The sequence below is a fragment of the Falco punctatus genome (genome assembly GCF_963210335.1).
Source record: "Falco punctatus genome assembly, chromosome: 8".
Taxonomy (NCBI): Eukaryota; Metazoa; Chordata; class Aves; order Falconiformes; family Falconidae; genus Falco; species Falco punctatus.
In genome coordinates, this window is record NC_137588.1 from 7,253,904 (window position 1) to 7,276,186 (window position 22,283).

Here is a 22,283-nt window from a genome sequence, read left to right on the forward strand (position 1 = left end):
CCAGCAGCATCTGGGAAGCTCTGATAAGGAGACATTTCTAACTGGTCCTTTGAAATATGCAATTAAAGTGGAATTCAAAGACTGGCAAGAAGCCAAAGAATACAGTAAGCAGCACTAAAGCACGCACACATACCTGGTACACATTTTTCAACAGACTGCACAACCTAAACATCACTTCGTGTGACATCAAAAGGGATCCTGTCATGTCTGTGGATACTGTTTGTTTGCTAACATGGGTAGCTAAGATTACTACAGTTATAGGGGAACTCTTTGTTTTCAGCCCTGAAGCAGTAGTCATCACTGTCCATGAACCAAAAACTAGGGTTGGTTTTCTTATGCGATATTCAGGGTGTTGATGAGCCTAGTGGCAGTCCAGAGCAGCCCAATATCACATCAGCCTCTGTTTATTATGCTTTTCTAAGGGATGTTAAGCACCTTTAAAACTGACAATACTTCTCATATCTTATATCACAGTGGCAAAATACACAACATTGGACAAGTAAAAGCAGCACTACTTTTGAAGGTTTAACCGTCACGCATTGTACATTTTCAATGCACAGTATGTATCAACCTGAAATGGCTGCTCTAACCAAACAGTTCATCTCACTGTTCTCTTTAGTTTGCCCGTGTCCACATTCCTGTGCCTCCCATATTTTGAAGAGGAGATACTGAACGAAGCTGTAAACCAATTTTCTTTCGACAGAAAGTCCTTCATACCAAATGGAACTACTGCCTTAGTTTCCCTTCCCATGGGAAGTTTATCTCTGGTTAAATTAGGATACCTTCTCTAATATGAGTCTAAAGGTACAATATTTGACTGAGGTCTATGCATAAAGATCTAGAAAGGCTATAAGAGTATTATATTTACAAATATCAAACACATTGCCCTCCATAGGTTAGGAAGTGTTCCAATTACAGTTACCTGGGCAGCCTTAAATGTCACCTTTCTGTTAGGATACAGTTATTAATTTCAGGATCACCTATTATCTTTTTCATATGATTTCTACTTATAGCTTAGGAAAGGGCTGCCCTGGAAATGATCAGTGTTCTGTGATTTGCTTAGCTACCTGCTGCGTCTTGCTCTTGCAAAGACTTTGAGTAAGATTACTTTCCAACTTGCAGTAAACATATAATCACTTTTATGGTGGTTTTGTTTTTCCTCTGAAGTCATGATAGCCAAACTACATACCATCTTGTCCTGTGCAGGCAAGCGGCAGTGTATCTCCATAGCTATGTAAAATGTAAAGGAGGGAATCAGTCAGGTTCACAACAGTAGCTACCAACCTGCATTTGCCTGACACTATTTAGCATCAAAAAAAGGACTAGGTTCAGTTACAAAGCCTGATCCATTATCCAGAAATGTGGGAAACCAAATTACATCATCCACCTACTCTAGCATTTGAGCAACCTTGTCCTGCTTGCAAGACACTGAGCATAAGCAATCTCATCTAACAACAGGAAAACAAATCCAGCAGATGAAACCAACGCTTCCAGACTGCCTCAACAAACATTTTTTTTTAAGTTCTAGATTTAGTGCTGCTTACATAACAAGTAGCTGATGAAGTGTCTATTTGCTATCCTCTTCCCTTGGTGCCACTCAGTGTCTGCTGTTCAGGTTAAAATAAATCTGCAAATCACAACCAGTCCAACTCAAGAGATAAGCAGTTTGAGAGAGTTTTAGTACCTGTTCCAGGTGAAACAATCATAGGGTGAGGGGAAAGCACCCCTGCACCCAAATCCTTCATGGCTTACGGTCCAAGCAGTTTCAACTCCACAGAGCTGCTTGCACACCAGTGCAGTGCTGCTCCATTGCTGCAACGCTGCTTGCCAGCTCAAAGAGACACCCTGGAGTAACCCACACAAGCCTTATCACAAGATATACTTCTGAGGCAAAAACAAATCTGCAGTCTTGGGTAACCCAAGCTTCAGCCTTGTTTAACCTAAAATTTATGTCCTCCAGTATCCAGTGGGAAAGCCTTTCCCCCAAGCTGTCACGTGGCTCTCACTCTTTTGAGACCTCTGTTCATCAAACTACTCTCTGGTGCTCCTCTGCAAGTAATGAGCACCACATCCTTCAAACCTGCAAGGGTTCCAGGTGCCCTTTGCTGCTGTGTAATGAACAACAAACACGTGTAAGTCTAACGTGTTATTTGGAAAAATAAACCAGTGTGATAATTTTCTGAGTAATAATTATCCAGCTTAAATCTGACCTCAGCTGATTCTGTGCTAACCTAAGAACTTCATCCTTTCTTTGTCTGTGTGTTCTCTGTTTATCTCTGATTTGTCTTCCTTTTATTTTTTTTTTTTTAATTCTGTTTTTTCTGTTGCTGCCTCACCTTTTCCACAGTTTTTCCTCCAATTGTCTGATGCAAAAGTAGGGAGTCTGTTGAGTCCATACAAAAGTGTAGCCATACTAGGAAGATACTTGTTCCCTTATAGACACTGGAAGATTAACTTCTTATTGGCTGTTTTCAGCCATCTAATTTTGCTGTTGGAAATCTTATCCAAATGCAGAGTAAAGAAAACACCAAGTAGCAAGTTCCAAATTGATTTGGTCAGTTCCTGTCACAGCAGCTGCAATAAACTCTTCATCGCCAAATCTCCAGCATTTAATGAGAATTAATCATCAATCTGTTCAGTCTCACACTTTCAGTCTGTGCCTTACAGAACAGTCTCCTGCCTCTCACTCCCAGATATTTGGGCCTTTCTGGAAACCGGTTTTCCAAGCCTAAAGGTGGTTCCTCCATGTCAGCATGACAGCGTGGAGCTGCACAGAACAGTGCTAGCACCCTTTGGGTGTCTAGTGAGACAAACCCCATTGCCTAAGGCTGTAAGGTTTTGTTTCTCCATAGTGAAGATGCTGGGAATCCCACCACCACTTATAAAAGGAAGGAACAGGAAAAACTATGCTGATGATAGTTTTGCATCAGCTTTTGTCTTCACAAGGACCCCTTCCCTAGCACCACCCAAAAGACTTTGGTCTGCCATTACTTTTACTGGCATAAACCAAAATATTCCACCAGCAAAGCCCTGAGGGCCTCAGTTCACGGGCATTTTTCCAGAGGATAGCAGCGAATGCCAGAAAACAAGGGGTCACACCACCCTAGTAGAGCTTTCTTTGGAAACCCAAGCTGATGTATTACCACCCAGTTTTTTTTTATATCAGCCCAGCAATCAGTTCCTCCCTCAGGAAGCATGAACTCTAGGGACAGCTTCCACCTCCCTGTGAGTGGATTCAAACCCACGGGTCCAATTGACAAGTTCCTGGCTAATTTAATCAAGAGACAATGGATCGGATCTCTCTTCTCATCAAAGTTGGGCTGCTGCTCAAAAGGGAACACCAGGGAAGAGAAAAGGTGAGTTTGCAGCTTTGTCAGGGCTCATAGCTGAAGAGGTTCAGGAGACACCTAAATGTGGTTTACATTACTGGCTGTACCTGTGAAAAGAGGAAAGCTCAGAAGCCTAGTTTGCTTGTTGGGGTTTTCTACCTGTGTGTAATCAGTGGGACTAGTAAAAGATATCATGTGTCTTCCTAAATTTTGTCTTGCTCACAATATATAGAAAGGGTTTTCAGGACAGTGACCAAAGACCAATGCTCCTTCTTCGTGTCTCAAAAGGTCTATGCTGGCCTCTTAACCCTTCACTTGCATTGAATCCATCATTTAGTTCTTTTTTTGTGTCTATACCATGGGGAGAAAAGCCAAACAGGATTGTTCTTCTCCATCTCAAATTGGGGATTGCATGGTACATCCTGATAGCTGTGATATATTCATTAGACATGCAGGTTTTACTGCTGCCAGGAGGAGAGAATTTAATAACAGCCTTCTACATATTGTTTAGGTGTTCTTAGTTAGGCTGGTCCATAAAAGAAATGGTGTTCAATTTCCATTCATTCTGCTTTGTGTATTTTAAAGATTGCCTTTTGAAAGTAAAACACATTTTCTCATTGGGTACTTACCAAGACAGTGGCATCAGCCACAATTATTATTACAGGATGACATCCCTGGTCTCAGTTTCATTGAGGAAAGAACATGTTGACGTACTTCCAGGCTTAAAAATTAACAGAAAGTACAAAGGGGGGCATCTTTTTCAAGAACAGTGTGCTGCCCTTCCCTGTTATATGAGCAATTGCAATACTGAAGGATAACCACAACGATATTGGGAAGTTAATTATTTACTTCTGTGGTCAATAAGTTCCCTGCAGAAAAGTTAAAGCTTGCGTGGATCTTCACATAAAGGACTGTGTCAGATGCTTCCAGACCAGGACTCTCCAGCTTTCTTCCATCAAAATGGCTCTTCTGTTTCAGTTTTTTTACCAACATACTGGGCTATTTCTTCTTCTGACATCGTCTTTAATCTTTGTTGAAGGTGGAAAGATCCTGGTGATACCTCAGGATGGAAGTCACTGGCTTAGCATGCGCCCGGTAGTGGAGAAACTCCAGCAAAATGGACACGAAGTTGTTGTAGTTGTACCATCAACAAGTTTGCATATGAAGCCAAAGGAGCCTCAGAATTATACAGTGAAAGTATATCCAATACCTTACGCAGAGGAGCATTTCGGTGTTGTGCTCAACTCATTCATTAATGCTCATTTTGTTGAACAGTCTGTTTTGAATATTATTATTACAATGTATCAAAGCATCTTAGAAATTTCCAGGTTATTTTTTACCAACTGTAAGAGCCTTTTGCACAACAAAGACATGATGCAGTATCTGAGAGAGAGCAAATTTGATGTGGTTTTCACGGATCCAGTTCTGATGTGTGGACCGATAATTGCTAAGTATCTTTCAATTCCTTCCATCTACTTTTTGCGGGGAATGCCTTGCGGTATGGATTTTGAAGCTACACAGTGTCCAAACCCTCCTTCCTATGTCCCCAGGCTCTTCCTAAATAATTCAGATAGCATGACATTTGCTCAACGCGTGAAGAACATGCTGGTCCACATGCTGGAGTTTATTTACTGTAAGCCTCTATTTGCTCCATTTGAAGAACTTGCATATGAAATTATGCAAAAGAAAGTGACAGCTACAGAGATTCTAAGCCATGGATCTGTTTGGCTAATGAGATATGATTTTGTGTTTGATTTCCCAAGACCAGTGATGCCAAACATGGTTTTTATTGGAGGGATAAACTGTGATCAGAAGAAAAAACTGTCTCAGGTATAAAATTTTATTTTGTTTTTATTGAAAAGGCAAGAACATAAATGTTTAAGCATCCTTACATCAAAACCTAACTGGCAACACCTAGATGTTTAAAGATTGAAAGCTAATGAGGAGTCCTGCATGATGCAGAAATGCCATTTCCTAATATCCATCATTTTGATTGTATCATATTGTGGCAAACCTAAAGTCTTATCATATCATATGAGAATTTAAGTGACACGTAACTTACACAAATTATAAGCTCCTTTGTTGAAGTGAAGCTCACCTAAATTGTGGTGAGTTGCAAATTTTCCTACCCCACAGGAGCCAGACTTGTTAGCTTCCATTTCATATGCTGTGTCCATCTCCACAAGAGCTGTCCCTGCAACAAAAGCCAAGCTTGGAGGACTTGGCTTCTTAAGGAGTAGCCTGAGAAACACCCATAAGCAGTCTGCTCTCTGCCCCATCCTGTCGTCCCTTCCCAGCTGTCTCATGGATACTCCTTCCATACTTTCATATATCTATTCTCCTTTCATCCACATTGAAGGTTACAGGAGTTAAGATTTTAGTTACTCATCAGTTCTTTTTCTGTCACCTCTATCTGATGGATTGATTCATTTACATGTCTGCTGTTATGTCTAGGTGTCAATATCTAACCCCCCAAAGAAAGCCTTTTTAAATTGTATCCTCCCCTTCTTTTATAGGTTACTTAAGTCGTTTTTAAACTTTTCTGGGCATGCATGTCTTCTGTAAATTCCCATTCAGGTTTTTGGGTACGCCCTAGGTCTCTGAATCAAGTACAGCATATTCTATAGCAGATCAAAACCAGGAAAGGGATATTCAAGTATCGCAAATTGTGAGTACCCCTGAAACAGAGTAGTGTTCAAGAAAGCCCTAATATCCTCCCCTTTTGCCCAGATAAGTATGTTTAGTGCTTGTGTTAGAAGGACAGTCTCTAACACCACTTAATTCACTCTAACTGGTTATGTGTATTCGAATGAAGGAAAAGAAATAGCAGTTGCTCACAAGGGGTCTTTGAAAAGGACGTGGAGTCAAGAGTGGGCAAGATTGGTGACTTGGTATTAAAGGCTCAAGCAGATGTTTGTAAAGCCCCACATGAGACATGCATGACTGTCTCTTTTCATCTGTAAATCTAGCTTGAATGCATGTTCTCCTAATGCTTATCTGACAGCCTTTTCAGAGGTTATAAGCAACAGGTCTGTTTCTGTGCATCACCTTCTCCAGAGCTGTTTGCAAATTCCCATTAAGTTAGTTCTGTGTGGTAAACTACTGATATGGGGAAAGCATGGGTGATGGAGCTGGCTGCTTTTGGGGGGGAGGGCAGGTTCTCAATAAAGTCATTGCTTTCCCATCAGCCTTGAAAGTAAGCATGCAGAAACTGCATGTAAAAGAAAGCTCCACCAGTGATGTAAAGCCCTGAATGCCCTGGAGGAGCAAATTGTATCCCAAAGGCACCTGCCCAGCCACCCACTTACAAAATTCTATGGTGAGAGGTTATCACCAACATGTAAAAACCCAGCAGTTTACAACTGAGAAGGATCTGGACCCAGAGTTGATGAACTTTCAATCGTGAACTCAACTGACATTGGCCATGAACTTGTAAGTTTATGAATTAGAAATGTGTTGTTGGTTTATGTTATCTGAGGTACAACGGTGAACTGCGGTTTTGCAACTTAGTTTTATAACCAATAGGATAAGAAAGTTATATGTAGAAATGAGGAAAGATTTTCTGTTGGCTACTTATCTTAAAAAAAAAAAAAAAAAGCATGTTTGCATCAATGAAAAAAATAATTAGTTTTTCTCAATTGTACTAACTGGTTTTGGTTATTAAAAATACAAATATAAATACATTTTATTATATAAAAAGCAAAAACCAAACCGCAGGTACTTTAACATTGACTTATCGTCTTTATCTTTACCTTAAGTTATGTTTCACTGTACAACTTGCCTCAGCTTCATTACAAAAGAAAGTACTTATAAAAAAATACCAAATTACTACATTCTGCTGATATAAGAATTATTTACTTTAAAAAAGAAAAAGAGAGGGAGGGGAAAAGTAAATATCTATAGTGAAAGTCAAAAAAGAATTTGAAAAACAGAAAATGTTAGTTAAACCCTTACAAGCAGTTAACCTGGCCTTGGGAGAAGGAACAGACACCATAAATATGTCAAGCTGGGGAACAACAAGATAAGCTCAAGGGGAACCAAATGGCTAATGAGACTAAACAGAAAATTACTGGAACTATGCATGAACTATCCTAATTAGCATACTAAAAGTTCCACCCTCGAGCAAAGAGAACCCACTACTAACAAAGCCCCCTCCCATAGAACATGTGCGGTGAAAAAAAGAACACTGTAACCTTAAATGGAGACAAGGCTTGAAGGAACCAATGGAATTATGTGTGACTAAAGGTAACTGTAAACAATTGTTCAAAGCGTATGAGAATTTTTGCTGTGTTAAGAGGTATGCTAGCTTTGTGGATTACCACCTAGCACCCACTTCTGCACATGCATGCAAAGCACAAATATCTCAACTCTGTGTGTGGGTCAGCTGTTGCACACCAGGTGAAGCACCCGGATTTGGGATAACACTGTGACAGCTCTGTCAGCCCGCAGTGGCACAGAGATCTTCAACACAGATGGAAAAGTGCTCTACAGACCCAGTGCTACCATGTGGGGTCAGCAGTGCTTCTGTCCACGCACTCTGTGTATGCATCCTTTTCATGGATTCACACGTTCTGTAGAGCATGTTGTCAGTACGTCAGCAAAATTTACTGGGTTGCCGATGGTAAGAAGTGTCATGAGGCTGCGGACCTACTAGGGGAAGAAGAAGAGAAGGCTGAGACATTAAGCTGTAGTCTCGGCTTGGGTGAGCGAAGTGTGTGATAAGAGACATACCTTTCTCGTGCTCATGCAAATCCACTTTTGATGTACAAACCTCATCCCGACCTTTCATAAACCTTACTCACCTACTGTGACTTCATTGCATGCAAACTTGTGAACACATGAAATATGCTGTGAGTCAAAAGGGCAGAGGTATTGTTAGAAAGCATTGCCCAGCAGTGTGTTTGCATGGGTGGAGCATGCCTATAAAAGCTTGTGAACCAGCCCTGGCCTCTTCCATGAGTGGGCTCCTGTCCGTCGAAGTTGCAAAATGCTGGTGGCAATGCTGCTCCTCTTCTGCTGCTGCTTGGGCCCTGCTGCAGCTGGGAAACTGCTGGTGGTCCCAATGGAGGGCAGCCACTGGCTCAGTATGAAGGAAGTGCTGGTCGAGCTGAGCAAGAGAGGGCATGAAATAGTTGTTATTGCACCAGACAGCAAAATACTGATAGATTCCTCGGTAATATATGAATTGAAAACGTATCCTGTACCTTTCAAAAAGGAAGAGATGGAAGAACTTATGCGCTCATTTAGTGCAAGCTGTTTCAGTGAAGAGCCTTTTCTGATCAGATTTTTGAATACTTGGGATCATTTCCGAAGGAGCTCTGCCATGTTTCAAGCTTCCTGCAGTTCCTTACTGTACAACAAAGAGATGATGAAATACATTGAAGAAGGTAAATTCGATGCCATCTTTACAGATCCTTTATCACTCTGTGGACAGATAATTGCTTTGTACTTTTCTATCCCTACTGTTTTCTTCTTGCGGGGCATCCCATGTGCTATAGACATTCACGCTGCTCAGAGTCCGGACCCACCATCCTATGTCCCACGAATGTTCTCACTCAATACAGACCATATGACGTTCTCTCAGAGAGTGCAGAACTTCCTGATTAGCATTTCAGAGTCTTTCACCTGCAGTATGATCTTTTCACCATTTGAAAGCTTGGCCTCGGACTTTCTCAAAAAGCCAATGACAATTACTCAGCTTCTAAGTCATGGATCCATTTGGCTGAAGAGACTTGACTTTGTTTTTGAATATCCCCTGCCTGTAATGCCCAATATGATTTTCATTGGAGGCATAAACTGTGGGCAGAAGAAACCATTATCTCAGGTCAGTGACTGGCTGGGAAAGGCATAACAAGGGAAAAGTTTTGGCAGTCATACACCTGCATGATCTGAGTGAGCTTTAATAATGTGTTTGATATGGATGTTTACCTAAAGACATAATTTAGATTAATGCTTTCTGTACAGCTGATCCACAGGAAAAACAGACCAGGAGAATCAGATGTGATTCCATGTCCTTTCCTTCAGGCAGCCCAACACAGGGAATTTTTTTGGTGAGGGGGTCATGTGCTATGCTGTGTTAAATTCTAGCTGAAGTCAGGTACACAAATACCATCTCACCCAGGGATCAATGCAAAAAGGACAGGTGAATTATAACGGCTCTTCAAAAAATCCTTTGCCTCACATATGAGGTAGTAGAATATTTCTTCAAGAGCATTAGCTCCTTATCCAGTCAGAAAAATAACTCACTACTGAGTTATGTGCAATAGCATCATGTGCTCCTTTCTGTAACAGCAGTCTTGTGTTTGAGTTGAAGGCTAGTATTTTGTGGTGAAGGTTTTGGTGTAACAACAGCTTCCATCACAAAAATCAGACAGTTGAATTTGCAACTGCATTTTTAGGAGATGTCCAGTTTGGATAGGGAAATGTTGATGGGTGGTTGCTTGGGCATTCATAGTCTAAAAAGTACTTGATAAAGGCATGGATGTGATGTATATTAGCTTGTTGGTTCTCACGATATATGTTAGCTTGTAGCTGCATGTGGTGTATATTCTTGCTTGCTTGTGCTTTAAGTGGAACATCCTCATGTGAAGCCAGAGATCGAGTGGAAAAGGAGATATAGGAGGAGACAGCTCTCCTCAGCAGCTGAGGAATCTGTAGTTAGTGTCATCATTTTCAGGAATAAATCACATAATTTCCTAGAAAGAACAAAGTTTTATCCTTTGTGAATGTTACTTAAAAATAAAGACTCTCCTCTATTCTTCCCTTGATTTATTTTCACTTGCTAGCCTTCCCTGAGTCTTAGGGCATTGATTCCTCCTGCCTCTCACCACTCTTACTCTTCTCCCAAATCCATAGGCCTTTGTGAACATGAATGAGTCAAGCTTCACAGAAAACAGATTTGCATTTTACAAGCCTGGCCATCTTCCCCAGAGCCAACCCTAAATGCCCTCAGGCTTCACCTGGTACTTCACCTCTTGCTGCCTGTTAATTTCTGTTGAGCTGATAGTGTTCATATCTTGCTTTTTCACAAAAGTGTCTTTCAAATTGCCATCAACCCCCCACATGGCCACTTTCATCGCGGTAGAGTTTTTTCCTATCTCTTCTGTCATGAGAGCTGCTTAATGGCTCCTCAGGGACAAATCCAGGCAGATCCTCTGGGAAAGCTGCAAGACAAATCCTGCCTGCAGGCAAGGATATGTAGGAGCCTCAGCTTGAAATCAGACTATCCTCTGAAGACAAACTCACTCTCACACTCCAGCAGCAATACGTATTGCAGAAGTACTGATTGTTCAGTCCTGGTTTCTTGGTGTCTTCCAGCTATGCTTCTGAATTACACAGGTACATCTAACAGCAAAATAAAATCCTGTAGTTTGACAAGTTTGTCAGAAGTACTCGCTAGCTGCTCAGACATGGTATTTTACTTTTAGTTTTTCATCTGAAGTACTGCCAGTGCTTACCATTGAAAATCAATGCTGGTCTGAACCAAGAGGACTATTACTGGCTACTTCTGTCCAAGCTTTGGTGTATTTAATTAGGTACAAGGGGAACTGAGTGGCTTTTTCTTCCTGTTGCTCCTGGAAGAAGAATATGGTCAAAAGAGGCACAGAGAGATAGGCCAGGATGGGAACGAAGAAGTTACATGCATGACAGCATGGATTCAGTGTTTTTCCTTCACTGATACAAACCTCTGCTGCAGTGTTACTTATTTTAATAAATTTGTACCTGGTGTTGTACCTGGCCCCAGTGCTGAGCTTTATGTAAATCACAGAGCCTCCTCCTCAGGATTTGCACAAATATCATGCTGTATAGTGGCATAATTTTCTAATTTTAGACATAAACTTGACAAGCATTTCAGAACAGCTGTAAAATGCTTATCAAAAAGAAAGGAAAGCAAGAAAGCATTTTAATACCTTCTTTCAGCAAGTCCAGTTGCTTCCAAGTGCCAGGCCTATTCAAAGACTTGGGATTTTTTTTGCAAAGCCTGATTTTCTTTTCAATCTAACAATTCAATCAGCACAGGGAATCAATCAGAAAGGACCCATCCCAAGGGAGCCTCAGATACCAAGCCCAGTCCTGCCCAACCCAAGTTGATTTATCAAGTTCCTTAAATGACTCATCAATGCCTTGAATGGTTACTGGTGACTGGTTTTACTGGAAAAGTTGGGTTGTTAAGGGGTAATGTGAGAACCTGGCAGGGTGCTGTGGGTCTACTTAAAATCTGTTAGGCCAGGGCAGAGAGCAGAGTCTGAATTTCTAGGAACATGGCTCATGTAAGTAAATACAGTTACTTAGTTTCTGCAGGGGTTTTGGTTTTCCTGTCTCTGTTTTGCTTGGCCAGTGGTGGAAAGCTGTTGGTGGTGCCAATGGATGGGAGTCACTGGCTCAGCATGCGCTCACTACTCATGGCCCTCAGCCAGAAAGAGCACAAAATTGTCGCTGTGGCACCAGAAGTAAACTTGAATGTGAAGACATCTGAATATTACACCCTCAAAACATATCCAGTGCCTTTAACCAGGGAAGAACTAGAAGCACGCATGAATTCATTTGCAAATGATCTTTTTGAGAGAAGACCTTTTCTTCAAAGAATTGCTGCGCTTTATGAAAAAGTTCAAGTCATCTCTGATCTCTATGTCTCCTCTTGTAGCAGTTTACTGCATAACAAGGATCTGATGCAGTATCTTGAAGAGAGTAAATTTGATGCTGTTCTCACGGATCCTGTTGTGCCATGTGGACAAATACTGGCTCTGCATCTGTCTATCCCATCTGTTTTCTTTTTGCGAGGACTCCCTTGCAGTTTTGATTTGCAGGCTACTCAGTGTCCAGACCCTCCTTCTTACGTCCCAAGAACATTTACAGACAACTCAGACCACATGACATTTATCCAGCGTGTGGAAAACTTATTTCTCAAGTCATCAGAATCCTTTCTTTGCAATTTTGCCTATTTGCCATTTGAACTTCTGGCCTCAGATGTTCTTCACAGACCAGTAACAATGAAGGAGCTCTTAAGCCATGGATCAATTTGGCTTAAAAGAATGGATTTTGTTTTTGAGTATCCCATGCCAGTGATGCCCAACATAGTTTTTATTGGAGGAATAAACTGTGGAAATAAAAAGCCATTATCTCAGGTCAGTGATTTCCTTGATAAAATATACTAATGTTTGAAGGGGGAATGCTGTTTGTAAATGCTGTGTGTATATTACTGCATAGGTGATTTTGTGGGATTTATATAGGCAGTAAGGTATACTGTCAAGACAAAGGAAATAGGTGAAAAACTGGGTTGGTTTTAATTGCAGGTACTCTTCCATAGGATTAGCAGGATCCAAGCATTTGTGCTTACACAATTGTTTTGTTTGGCCTAGGTTGAAGTAGTTCACCACTACACTCTCCCTAACGAGGCAAACACCCGAGGCAAACACCCACGAGTGAGGGAGATCCCTGTCTTACCGGGCAGGTCTGCTGCTGGTGTTTGCCAAATCAGTATTGTTAACTCAAGCTATTTGTTTTACTGTTACAAGTGATTGTTAAAAACGATTAATCTTTTCAGTTCATAGAACCATCCTTTCCTAATTTAGAAATAAAATGTTGTAATGCATCAGTTGGAAGGAAGTGTTCTGGTTGCTCTGTCAATCTAGGCTTATTCTTTCATTGCATGGATTCCTTACAAAATCTTCTAAACAACTCTTGGAGGTTTTCGTAGCTGCTAGCAAGCACTGAGCTTCTGCAACAGCTTACGCTGCCTTCTGAAAAGTTTCCCTAAAAAGGGTGTCCCTAGAGCTGCAGTAGTTCAGCAAATGTCCCTAAAAAAATTCTGTTGTCTACTATAAACCTCCATACTAAACCATTGTATTGTCAAAATTGACTTCTGTGCAGTAATTTTCATAATTAGGGCTGATTGTCTGCAAATCCTGTCTATGCATTAGACATATGTTGTTTGCTTTCATGCCCCTGAGGCATACTCTTCCCAGGCTGATCTGGACCAGTGTTTCTGAATTGCTAATTCAGTTTTAAATATAGCTGGCACAAAATATGCTGTTGCCCTTCCTTCTTCCAGCCCCTACTTCATCCTTCCAAAAAAGAGGCCTTTCAGGGAAATGAACTTTGATAGCCAATTTTCCATTTTCATTACAGTGTCAAGTATAAAACTGATAAAAAACCCAGGCCATTTCACATGTGAAGCATTAATATTTTTATAAGCTTTTCAAATGAAAATGATTTGGACTGGCAAGAGTGAATAAATTTTCATACACTGAAAATTCATGTTTGGAAAAGGAATGATATGTTAATTAGCTCTTTTGAACAGACCAGTTGTTGAAGGATCCCTCATTTCCTTAAATCCCAGTGTTTCTCCAATACAAAGAGGTGGGTGTTTCACAGTCTAGCTGATACTCTGAATATTGCCTGCCAAATTGGCTGAACTTTAACACCTTGTATTCCATCTTTGCCATACCCATGTTTGTACATTTACCACACTGCAAATAAGTCTAAAGATCATCTGGAGAAAGCACATCACAGATTGCTCGAAACCTAGCTAGGGATATTCTTTCTGGATCGCACTCACCAGATTTCTGCAGAAATGGCCCTGGTGCTTAATGCTTATCCACAAGTGACGGCGGCGCTGCTTCTGCTCCTGTCTGTGCTCAGTTTGGCTGCTGGTGGGAAGCTGCTGGTGGTGCCAGTGGACGGGAGTCATTGGCTCAGCATGCGGGAAGTGCTGGATGCTCTCAAGCAGAAGGGACATGAAATAGTCATCGTCGCACCTGAAATCACTATGTTCATAAAGCCAACAAAGAACTTTGTCATGAAAATGTACCCAGTCCCTTCCACACAGGAAGAGGCGGATGAAAATTTCCAGCGATTTTTACGAGATGTACTTCAAGAAGGATCTTTTATTGAAAGATTTCTTAAAGTATATGAAGGTATGAAAAGAGTCTCTGATTTGGCAGTTTCCAGCTGTGCACACTTACTGCACAACAAAGAGCTTGTCAGATATCTTGAGGAGAGCAAGTTTGATGCTGTTCTTACAGACCCTGTACTACCCTGTGGGCCGATACTGGCTGAACATCTTTCAGTCCCTTCTGTGTATTTTTTACGAGGAATACCTTGTGGTTTAGATTTTGAAGCCACTCAGTGTCCCAATCCCCCTTCTTATGTCCCTAGGGCATTTACAGAGCATACAGACCACATGAACTTTCTCCAGCGGGTGAAGAACCTGATCTTTGAAATCCCAAATTATTTTCTCTGTGATTTTGCCTTTCAACCATATGCAAAACTGGCTTCTGAGTTCCTTGGGCGGGATGTGACTGTGCCGGATCTCTTACGCCAGGCTTCCATTTGGCTGCTGAGGTTAGATTTTGTGTTTGATTACCCAAGACCTTTGATGCCCAACATTATTGCAATTGGAGGAGTACACTGTGCTCACAAGAAGCTGCCTCAGGTGGGGGTCATGCTCTGTTTTTAATTCATGCTCTGATAGACTTCTGTGTTCACAAGGTGGAATTTTGTGTTGTAGATAGGAGTTACGTTCCCATTTAGGATGTGTTAGGCAAATACTCATGAAAGAAATCAGTTTTCTCTCACTTTCTTCCTCACTTTCCATTTTCTGTGTGGGCAGCTATACCTTTTCACTTATAAAGTGTGCTCAGTTGAAGAGAAACTCTGGGTTCTTCTAGTGAATGTCTGTGATGGAACATTGTATCTACCAGCAAAAAGACTGTCAGATTTTTTGGACAGTAGGACAAAGTGTTGGATTTGTCTTACGATCAGCTCACGTGGGATGGCCCAGAAAACCTTAAAAGGTCTTTCCAGGCTCAAAACCCAGTTCTAATGAATGGAGTACGTCTGATTTGACACATCCAGCACAGTATGACTAGCACTGAGGGGGTGGATGCAGCCTTGGTGATGATGCTAATGTCTCAGATGTGACATGTTCTATGGGTCGGATGTAGAAGACAGCAATGCACACAGCTTTTAATGGAGAGCCTCCTCTGCTGCTCTGTGGGAGAGCTTGGAGAGTTGTGCTACTTTTTTTGGTGCCTTGGCTTTCTCTTCAGTCATATTCTTTAGGCCTTGTGTGCCATGGCATGAGGTCATGAAGCCTGTGTGGCAATTCCATCCATTTCCAAGTGGTGGAGGTGGCTGTGGCATCTTACAGAGTAATTTGCCACCTGAGCATTCATGCAACTCTGGACACCATGCAAGATTAGCCAGTGATGAAAAAGAAGCCAGAATTAGGCCCTGAATTGTTTCGTGGAATGTCCCCTCAAAGAGTATTCGTACATCTCTGCTCTGCCCTCTGAGCATACAAAGCCAACCCCTCCATCCCCTGAGGAAGGTCTCAGACACTGGAAGTACAGCTTAGTGTTTGTGATGCGCTCTGCAGGCAAACCTGGCATCATGTTTCCATCTTCATCAGTCTTCTTAGTCTAGAAACCATCTTAAAAAGCTCTTCCACATCTGCTACAGGGCCATAGACCTCCTAGAGATGAGTCTTCAAAGAGAGAGGGAGAGGGGACAGGTCTTATCCTGGGAGAAGGGAGCAGGCTTTGCTAGGCTGAATGGTGATGCGGGTGTGAGACATCTGCACTTGCAAAACGTTCAGCCAGAGGGAAGCTATCAGACCTGCAGTGCCATCCAGAATCACCCCTGTCTCCTTCCTGGGACACTCTTTACTGTTCCACTAACAGAAGAAGATGGAGCTTATCTGGTGCATCCACCACACACCACTAGCCTGTGGACTTGGCTGGAATTAAATGCTTATTATGCAGCCTTTTATCAAATCAATGATTATACATTTACCACACAGCAAATACCTTAAGGATCAAAAGACAGCCTGTTAGCAGAGATTGCTTAAATACGTGGAGCTGGTGCTGTGGCTTCAGTGCCACCAGTGGTTTGCTTTCTGGATCACTCTCACCAGATTCCTGCAGAAATGGCCCTGGTGCTTAATGCTTATCCACAAGTGACGGCGGCGCTGCTTCTGCTCCTGTCTGTGCTCAGTTTGGCTGCTGGTGGGAAGCTGCTGGTGGTGCCAGTGGACGGGAGTCATTGGCTCAGCATGCGGGAAGTGCTAGATGCTCTCAAGCAGAAGGGACATGAAATAGTCATTGTCGCACCTGAAATCACTATGTTCATAAAGCCAACAAAGAACTTTGTCATGAAAATGTACCCAGTCCCTTCCACACAGGAAGAGGCGGATGAAAATTTCCAGCGATTTTTACGAGATGTACTTCAAGAAGGATCTTTTATTGAAAGATTTCTTAAAGTATATGAAGGTATGAAAAGAGTCTCTGATTTGGCAGTTTCCAGCTGTGCACACTTACTGCACAACAAAGAGCTTGTCAGATATCTTGAGGAGAGCAAGTTTGATGCTGTTCTTACAGACCCTGTACTACCCTGTGGGCCGATACTGGCTGAACATCTTTCAGTCCCTTCTGTGTATTTTTTACGAGGAATACCTTGTGGTTTAGATTTTGAAGCCACTCAGTGTCCCAATCCCCCTTCTTATGTCCCTAGGGCATTTACAGAGCATACAGACCACATGAACTTTCTCCAGCGGGTGAAGAACCTGATCTTTGAAATCCCAAATTATTTTCTCTGTGATTTTGCCTTTCAACCATATGCAAAACTGGCTTCTGAGTTCCTTGGGCGGGATGTGACTGTGCCGGATCTCTTACGCCAGGCTTCCATTTGGCTGCTGAGGTTAGATTTTGTGTTTGATTACCCAAGACCTTTGATGCCCAACATTATTGCAATTGGAGGAGTACACTGTGCTCACAAGAAGCTGCCTCAGGTGGGTCATGCTCTGTTTTTAATTCATGCTCTGATAGACTTCTGTGTTCACAAGGTGGAATTTTGTGTTGCAGATAGGAGTTACGTTCCCATTTAGGATGTGTTAGGCAAATACTCATGAAAGAAATCAGTTTTCTCTCACTTTCTTCCTCACTTTCCATTTTCTATGTGGGCAGCTATACCTTTTCACTTATAAAGTGTGCTCAGTTGATGCCTTTTTAACTACGTTTATTTTAAGCCATTCTGTGCAATGTCGTGTAACTTAGTACTCTCTTTCCCCCTTAGCAAGTGATGGAAGATCAGCAGGCAAGTCTGAAGACTGTCAAAGCCTTGCAGTTCAGTATAATTCATACAACTTTGCATATTGTTCTAGTAGGATCTGTTATTTACTGAGGAATGCATGTGAGGCTTCTGCCCCAGTGCACCCTTGCTGCCTTACCACTTCTTTTTTTTTGTCAATGAATTTGTCTGCATCTTCACATGGGTATTTCCAAAATTGGAACCAGGAGGAATGTTGCAGGCTGCGGACTCTCAGGCTAAGAAGCACTGTCTGTTTACAGGCAGGCCTCAGAAGATTTCACCTTGGTGGTGGCTAAGTGACACATCTGATAAAAAAATCAATTACAATGAGGCTGAAGGGGCTATGGTGGCTTGGCAGGTCCTGCTCAAAGGCAATAGAGCTGCCAAAGCTTTTCTAATAGAAACAGATGGGGCTTAATGTGGTGCATTCAGCACATTTACCAATCGCCTGCACAGATTGTTGCACTCTAGTGCTTATTTTGCATCCTTTTATCAAATCAATGATTATACATTTACCACACAGCAAATACCTTAAGGATCAAAAGACAGCCTGTTAGCAGAGATTGCTTAAAAGCACGGAGCTGGTGCTGTGGCTTCAGTGCCACCAGTGGTTTGCTTTCTGGATCACTCTCACCAGATTCCTGCAGAAATGGCCCTGGTGCTTAATGCTTATCCACAAGTGACGGCGGCGCTGCTTCTGCTCCTGTCTGTGCTCAGTTTGGCTGCTGGTGGGAAGCTGCTGGTGGTGCCAGTGGACGGGAGTCATTGGCTCAGCATGCGGGAAGTGCTGGATGCTCTCAAGCAGAAGGGACATGAAATAGTCATTGTCGCACCTGAAATCAGTTTGCACATAAAGCCAACAAAGAACTTTGTCATGAAAATGTACCCAGTCCCTTTCACACAGGAAGAGATGGATGAAAATTTCAAAGCATTTTCACGGGATGTATTTGAAGAAGGATCTTTTCTTGAAAGAGTTATTAGAATGTACCAGCATTCAAAAAAAACCTCTGCCATGTTCCTGTCTACCTGTAGACAATTACTGTACAACAAAGAGCTTGTCAGATATCTCGAGGAAAGCAAGTTTGATGCCGTCTTTACAAACCCTCTACTACCATGTGGGCAGATAGTGGCTGAACATCTTTCAGTCCCTTCCGTGTTTCTCTTGCAGCTGATACCTTGTGGTTTAGAATCTGTAGCCACTCAATGTCCCAATCCCCCTTCTTATGTCCCTAGGGCATTTACAGATCTTACAGACCGCATGAACTTTCTCGAGCGGGTGAAGAACCTAATCTTTGAAATTCCAAATTATTTTCTCTGTGATTTTGTCTTTCAACCATATGCAAAACTGGCTTCTGAGTTCCTTGGGCGGGATGTGACTGTGCCAGATCTCTTACGCCAGGCTTCCATTTGGCTCATGAAGCTAGACTTTGTTTTACACTATCCAAAACCATTGATGCCCAACATGATTATGGTTAGTGGAGTAAACTGTGCTCACAAGAAGCTGCCTCAGGTGGGTCATGCTCTGTTTTTGTTTGTGTCATTCTTGCAGGTTTTTACATACTCTGAAATGTTGCAACACAGGTTTTATTAGTTTTGTTTCTGTGGGTGATAGCAGAAGGATTTCAAACTGCTTTTGCTTTGCAAAGTGGAGGCAGCACTGGTTTCAGTGAAGGCACCTGAATAGCCCAGTATAAAGCTGGAGAAGGTGTTGTATATGGAATTAGCTCTGGGAAACTCCCCATTGATCCTGTGTCCCCAGTTACTAACCATCTTGTTGGCTTTTGCTGGACTTGCTCCAGCACATTGATGTATTTCTTGTACTGGAGAGCCCAAAACTGGGTACGTGTCTTCAGATGTCTCCCAAATGCTGAACAGATAAGTGTCATCTCCCTGTCTGCTGGCTGCACTCGTACTCCTATAGTCCAGGATGCTATGGCTTCTGTGGCTGCAATGGCACACTACTGACTCATAGTCACCTTTTGTCCAAGAGGACCCCGGGTCATTTGCTGCAGAGCTGTCCAGCTGGAGTACAGCCTGTCCTGTGGCATGGGGTTATCCCATTTCAGTGGCAGAACTTTGCTTTTGCCTTTGCTGACCTTCACAATGCCGCTGTTGGCCCATTTTTCCAGCTCGTGGCATTCTTTTTGCATACCCCAGGCCAGTGATGCTACTTACCGAAAGTATCAGCTGACATCATAAAAATAAAGTATAAGTTGGGTTACTTTATTCTTAAAAAATGAATGTTGAGTTTATTTCAGATTTTTTTCAATGTGTATTCAAATATAGTAGGTCATTTGCAGAGTAACATCATAGCTTCTATTTTTAGAAATAACTATTCCTGTTAGGTAAGTTTTTCAGATATTGACTTTGCAAAACAACAAAATGGGGCTTATTTTTCAGAAAAAGCTGAACCTCACACAGTAAAAATGAAGCATTTTTAAGAGGATTCAAACTTGGCACTCAGTCTAGACAAGCAGAGGGGGAATAAACCGTACAGCTAAACCTATGAAAAGAACAATGACAGAGGTCTATAAAATCCTGAAAGGTGTAGTCAAGGTGAAAGGGGAACTGATAGGCAGTTTCTCCCAGTACCTGACCTATGACCAACACTGAAATGTAGCAACAGCAAGCTTCAAGCAAACAAAAGGGAGTACTTTTCCACACTGTGCACACAAAAAATTTAAAAAGCTGCTTCTCAACACCAGCAGATTTTTTTTGTAGGTAAAAAAAATCTGCTTGTCAACACTAGCAGATATTTTTTGTAGACAAAACCTATGAATTTAAAAAGGATTTGGATGGTTAGTAAGAGGTACATTTTGACTGCCAGGATTTGTAGACTTAAAGTAATCATGCATTCCCTTAACAGGATATTCGCTGTCCTGTTCCCAGTGTACAACCTTGGCACTCAACTCTGTACTTTAGCTTTACTTTCTCCTGATGGATATCTTTTTTCATCCTGGCCTTTGGAATGGGCTGAACTCATGGACTTTAGTCTCTGGACTCATATACACGTGAAAGGGTGTTTGTGTGTTGCTCAAAATCCAGTGACACACCTTCTAAACTCTTAGGAACTTGTTGTTAGCCATAAGGGTTTGGTTTGTGGGGTTTTTACCTCTTTAATGTCATTTTATAGCAGTTTATATTAGTGTTATTCAGATAATACACATTTAAAGTTCTGCTAATGTTTCAGCCAAGACTAACATGGAAGTGCCTATATATCAAATATGAGATTTGAAGGCCCTTTATATGTTAGCATAGGGTAAGAGTACATCTGCAACTCCGGGTTAACTACCTGAGTGTATGCTGCCACCTTAAGGTATATGTAATGCTGCGTCGCCTTGTTGTGCAAGATCTTTTTGCCACTAGAACCTGAAAACACACACACACAGGTACTGCAGCTATCTCCCTGGCACGTGAGAATGTCTTCTGTCCACCTCCTTTAGTTTTTGGTCTTTTAATATCACCTCAATCTCAGCTAGAGAAGAAAGTTTCCCCAAAACAGGCTGCAGAATGGGACTGTATTGGTGTCTGAAACTGTTTCCTCTTTAATGCAGTTTCCTTAGATGTCACAGTTCTTGCTGGCTTACAAGCATCACTTTTTTTGACAGGCCACATGGAGAAGCTCCTATCAAAACAAACTTTTTAGGACACAATTAGTATTAGCCTTGGAACGTGCTTATCACACCCAGGTACCTTTAGCAAAGCTAGCTATTTCACAAACCAGCTTTCCCATCACTCCTACCTGCTCCAAGACAACTCTTCTAGGCTGCTGCACAGCAGAAGAAACTGTTCAGAGCTCTCTCTGATCAGGTGTGCTTGGTTGGGGGGTCTAAAACAGTCTTTCTTCTCCAGCCAGCAATGACTCTTGTTCCACTACCATTCCTATATCTTGTTTTGTTTTGTAAACTTGTAAATTTTTGGGATCCACCTTTTCCCTTTCCATGAAATATGCCTTAATGGCAGATGAGATCTACTTAGTCAGGCACTTCCTTAAAGCACAAACTGCAGGTATCTGCTTTTCTGGGTTTATCTTGAAAATTTTCATATGCCTTTGCATATCGTCCCTGTCTAAGGCCATTGCTTTATTAATGGTGCCTATTTCGTTCACTCATCTCCCCACTGAGTTTCCATTGCATCATTTGCTGCAACTTCAACCCAGGTTCTTGAGAATAATTAGGCACTTAAATCCCATTCAAATCAACCTGATTTGGCTATCTAAACAAATCCTTGAAGCGGGACTGTCTTCTATATCAGATCACATCAGTTATACAGACAGACCTTCAAAACCTCAGAGGTAAAAAGCTTTTTCCAAATGTTCAGTCTGAATCTCTCAAACTCCTGTTTGTGGCCCCAATTATACTATTTATTGCTGCCCAGAAGTTTGGGTCCATTGTCGTTGTTACTTGCCATTGAGTAGCTGTAGGCTGCAGTCAAATGTTATAGAGAACAGGACTCCCAATATGGTTTGGGGGGGTTTTGCCTTAAAAAGCTTATCATGGCATATGCAGAAGCAGCTCAGAAACCCTTGTTCTCCCCTTCTTCTGGTAAGCACAGGAAAAAAGTGTGGACTTCCCTTGGCTCATACCACAGCTTAGGCTTATTAACTTCTTTTGAAAGTAATTAATTTAAGAACTTGCAAAAAAGTTTGGCCTGTGGCCTCTCACCTATGAACCCTTATTACCTCTCTTGAGCAAGGACCACATATTCTGCTGTATCATTGCTTTCAGAAAGACATTCGGCCTCGAGCCACTCAACTACAAACTCTTATGGCCCCTATTGAGCAGGAACTGTGTGTTCTGCTGCATCATTGTTTATATAAAAAAGTGTTTGGTTAATATGTTACCCAAACTTTGGTGACACAACTTC

At 41.9% G+C, this 22,283-nt stretch overlaps 4 protein-coding genes across 4 annotated transcripts; all 4 read left to right on the top strand.

Moving 5' to 3' along the window:
* Positions 1-442: 442 nt before the first annotated feature.
* On the top strand, positions 443-8,989 carry LOC308069023 (UDP-glucuronosyltransferase 1A5-like). Its single transcript, XM_080400702.1, has one exon. It carries the CDS (start codon positions 4,290-4,292, stop codon positions 5,163-5,165), a length of 876 nt encoding a protein of 291 aa, XP_080256828.1. The 5' UTR covers positions 443-4,289; the 3' UTR covers positions 5,166-8,989.
* A 2,601-nt stretch (positions 8,990-11,590) lies between these two features.
* On the top strand, positions 11,591-14,787 carry LOC308068479 (UDP-glucuronosyltransferase 1A1-like; the record flags this gene model as incomplete). The annotated part of the gene is made up of 2 exons (XM_080399186.1): positions 11,591-11,599; positions 13,858-14,787. The coding sequence occupies 2 exons, from the start codon at positions 11,591-11,593 to the stop codon at positions 14,785-14,787; spliced, it is 939 nt and encodes a 312-aa protein (XP_080255312.1).
* Positions 14,788-16,257: 1,470 nt separating this feature from the next.
* LOC308069017 (UDP-glucuronosyltransferase 1A1-like) lies at positions 16,258-17,222 on the top strand (the record flags this gene model as incomplete). Its single annotated transcript, XM_080400695.1, has 1 exon — positions 16,258-17,222. One exon carries the CDS (start codon positions 16,258-16,260, stop codon positions 17,212-17,214), a length of 957 nt encoding a protein of 318 aa, XP_080256821.1. The 3' UTR covers positions 17,215-17,222.
* Positions 17,223-18,056: 834 nt separating this feature from the next.
* LOC308069019 (UDP-glucuronosyltransferase 1A1-like) lies at positions 18,057-19,015 on the top strand. Its single transcript, XM_080400697.1, has one exon. It carries the CDS (start codon positions 18,067-18,069, stop codon positions 19,006-19,008), a length of 942 nt encoding a protein of 313 aa, XP_080256823.1. The 5' UTR covers positions 18,057-18,066; the 3' UTR covers positions 19,009-19,015.
* Positions 19,016-22,283: the final 3,268 nt, after the last annotated feature.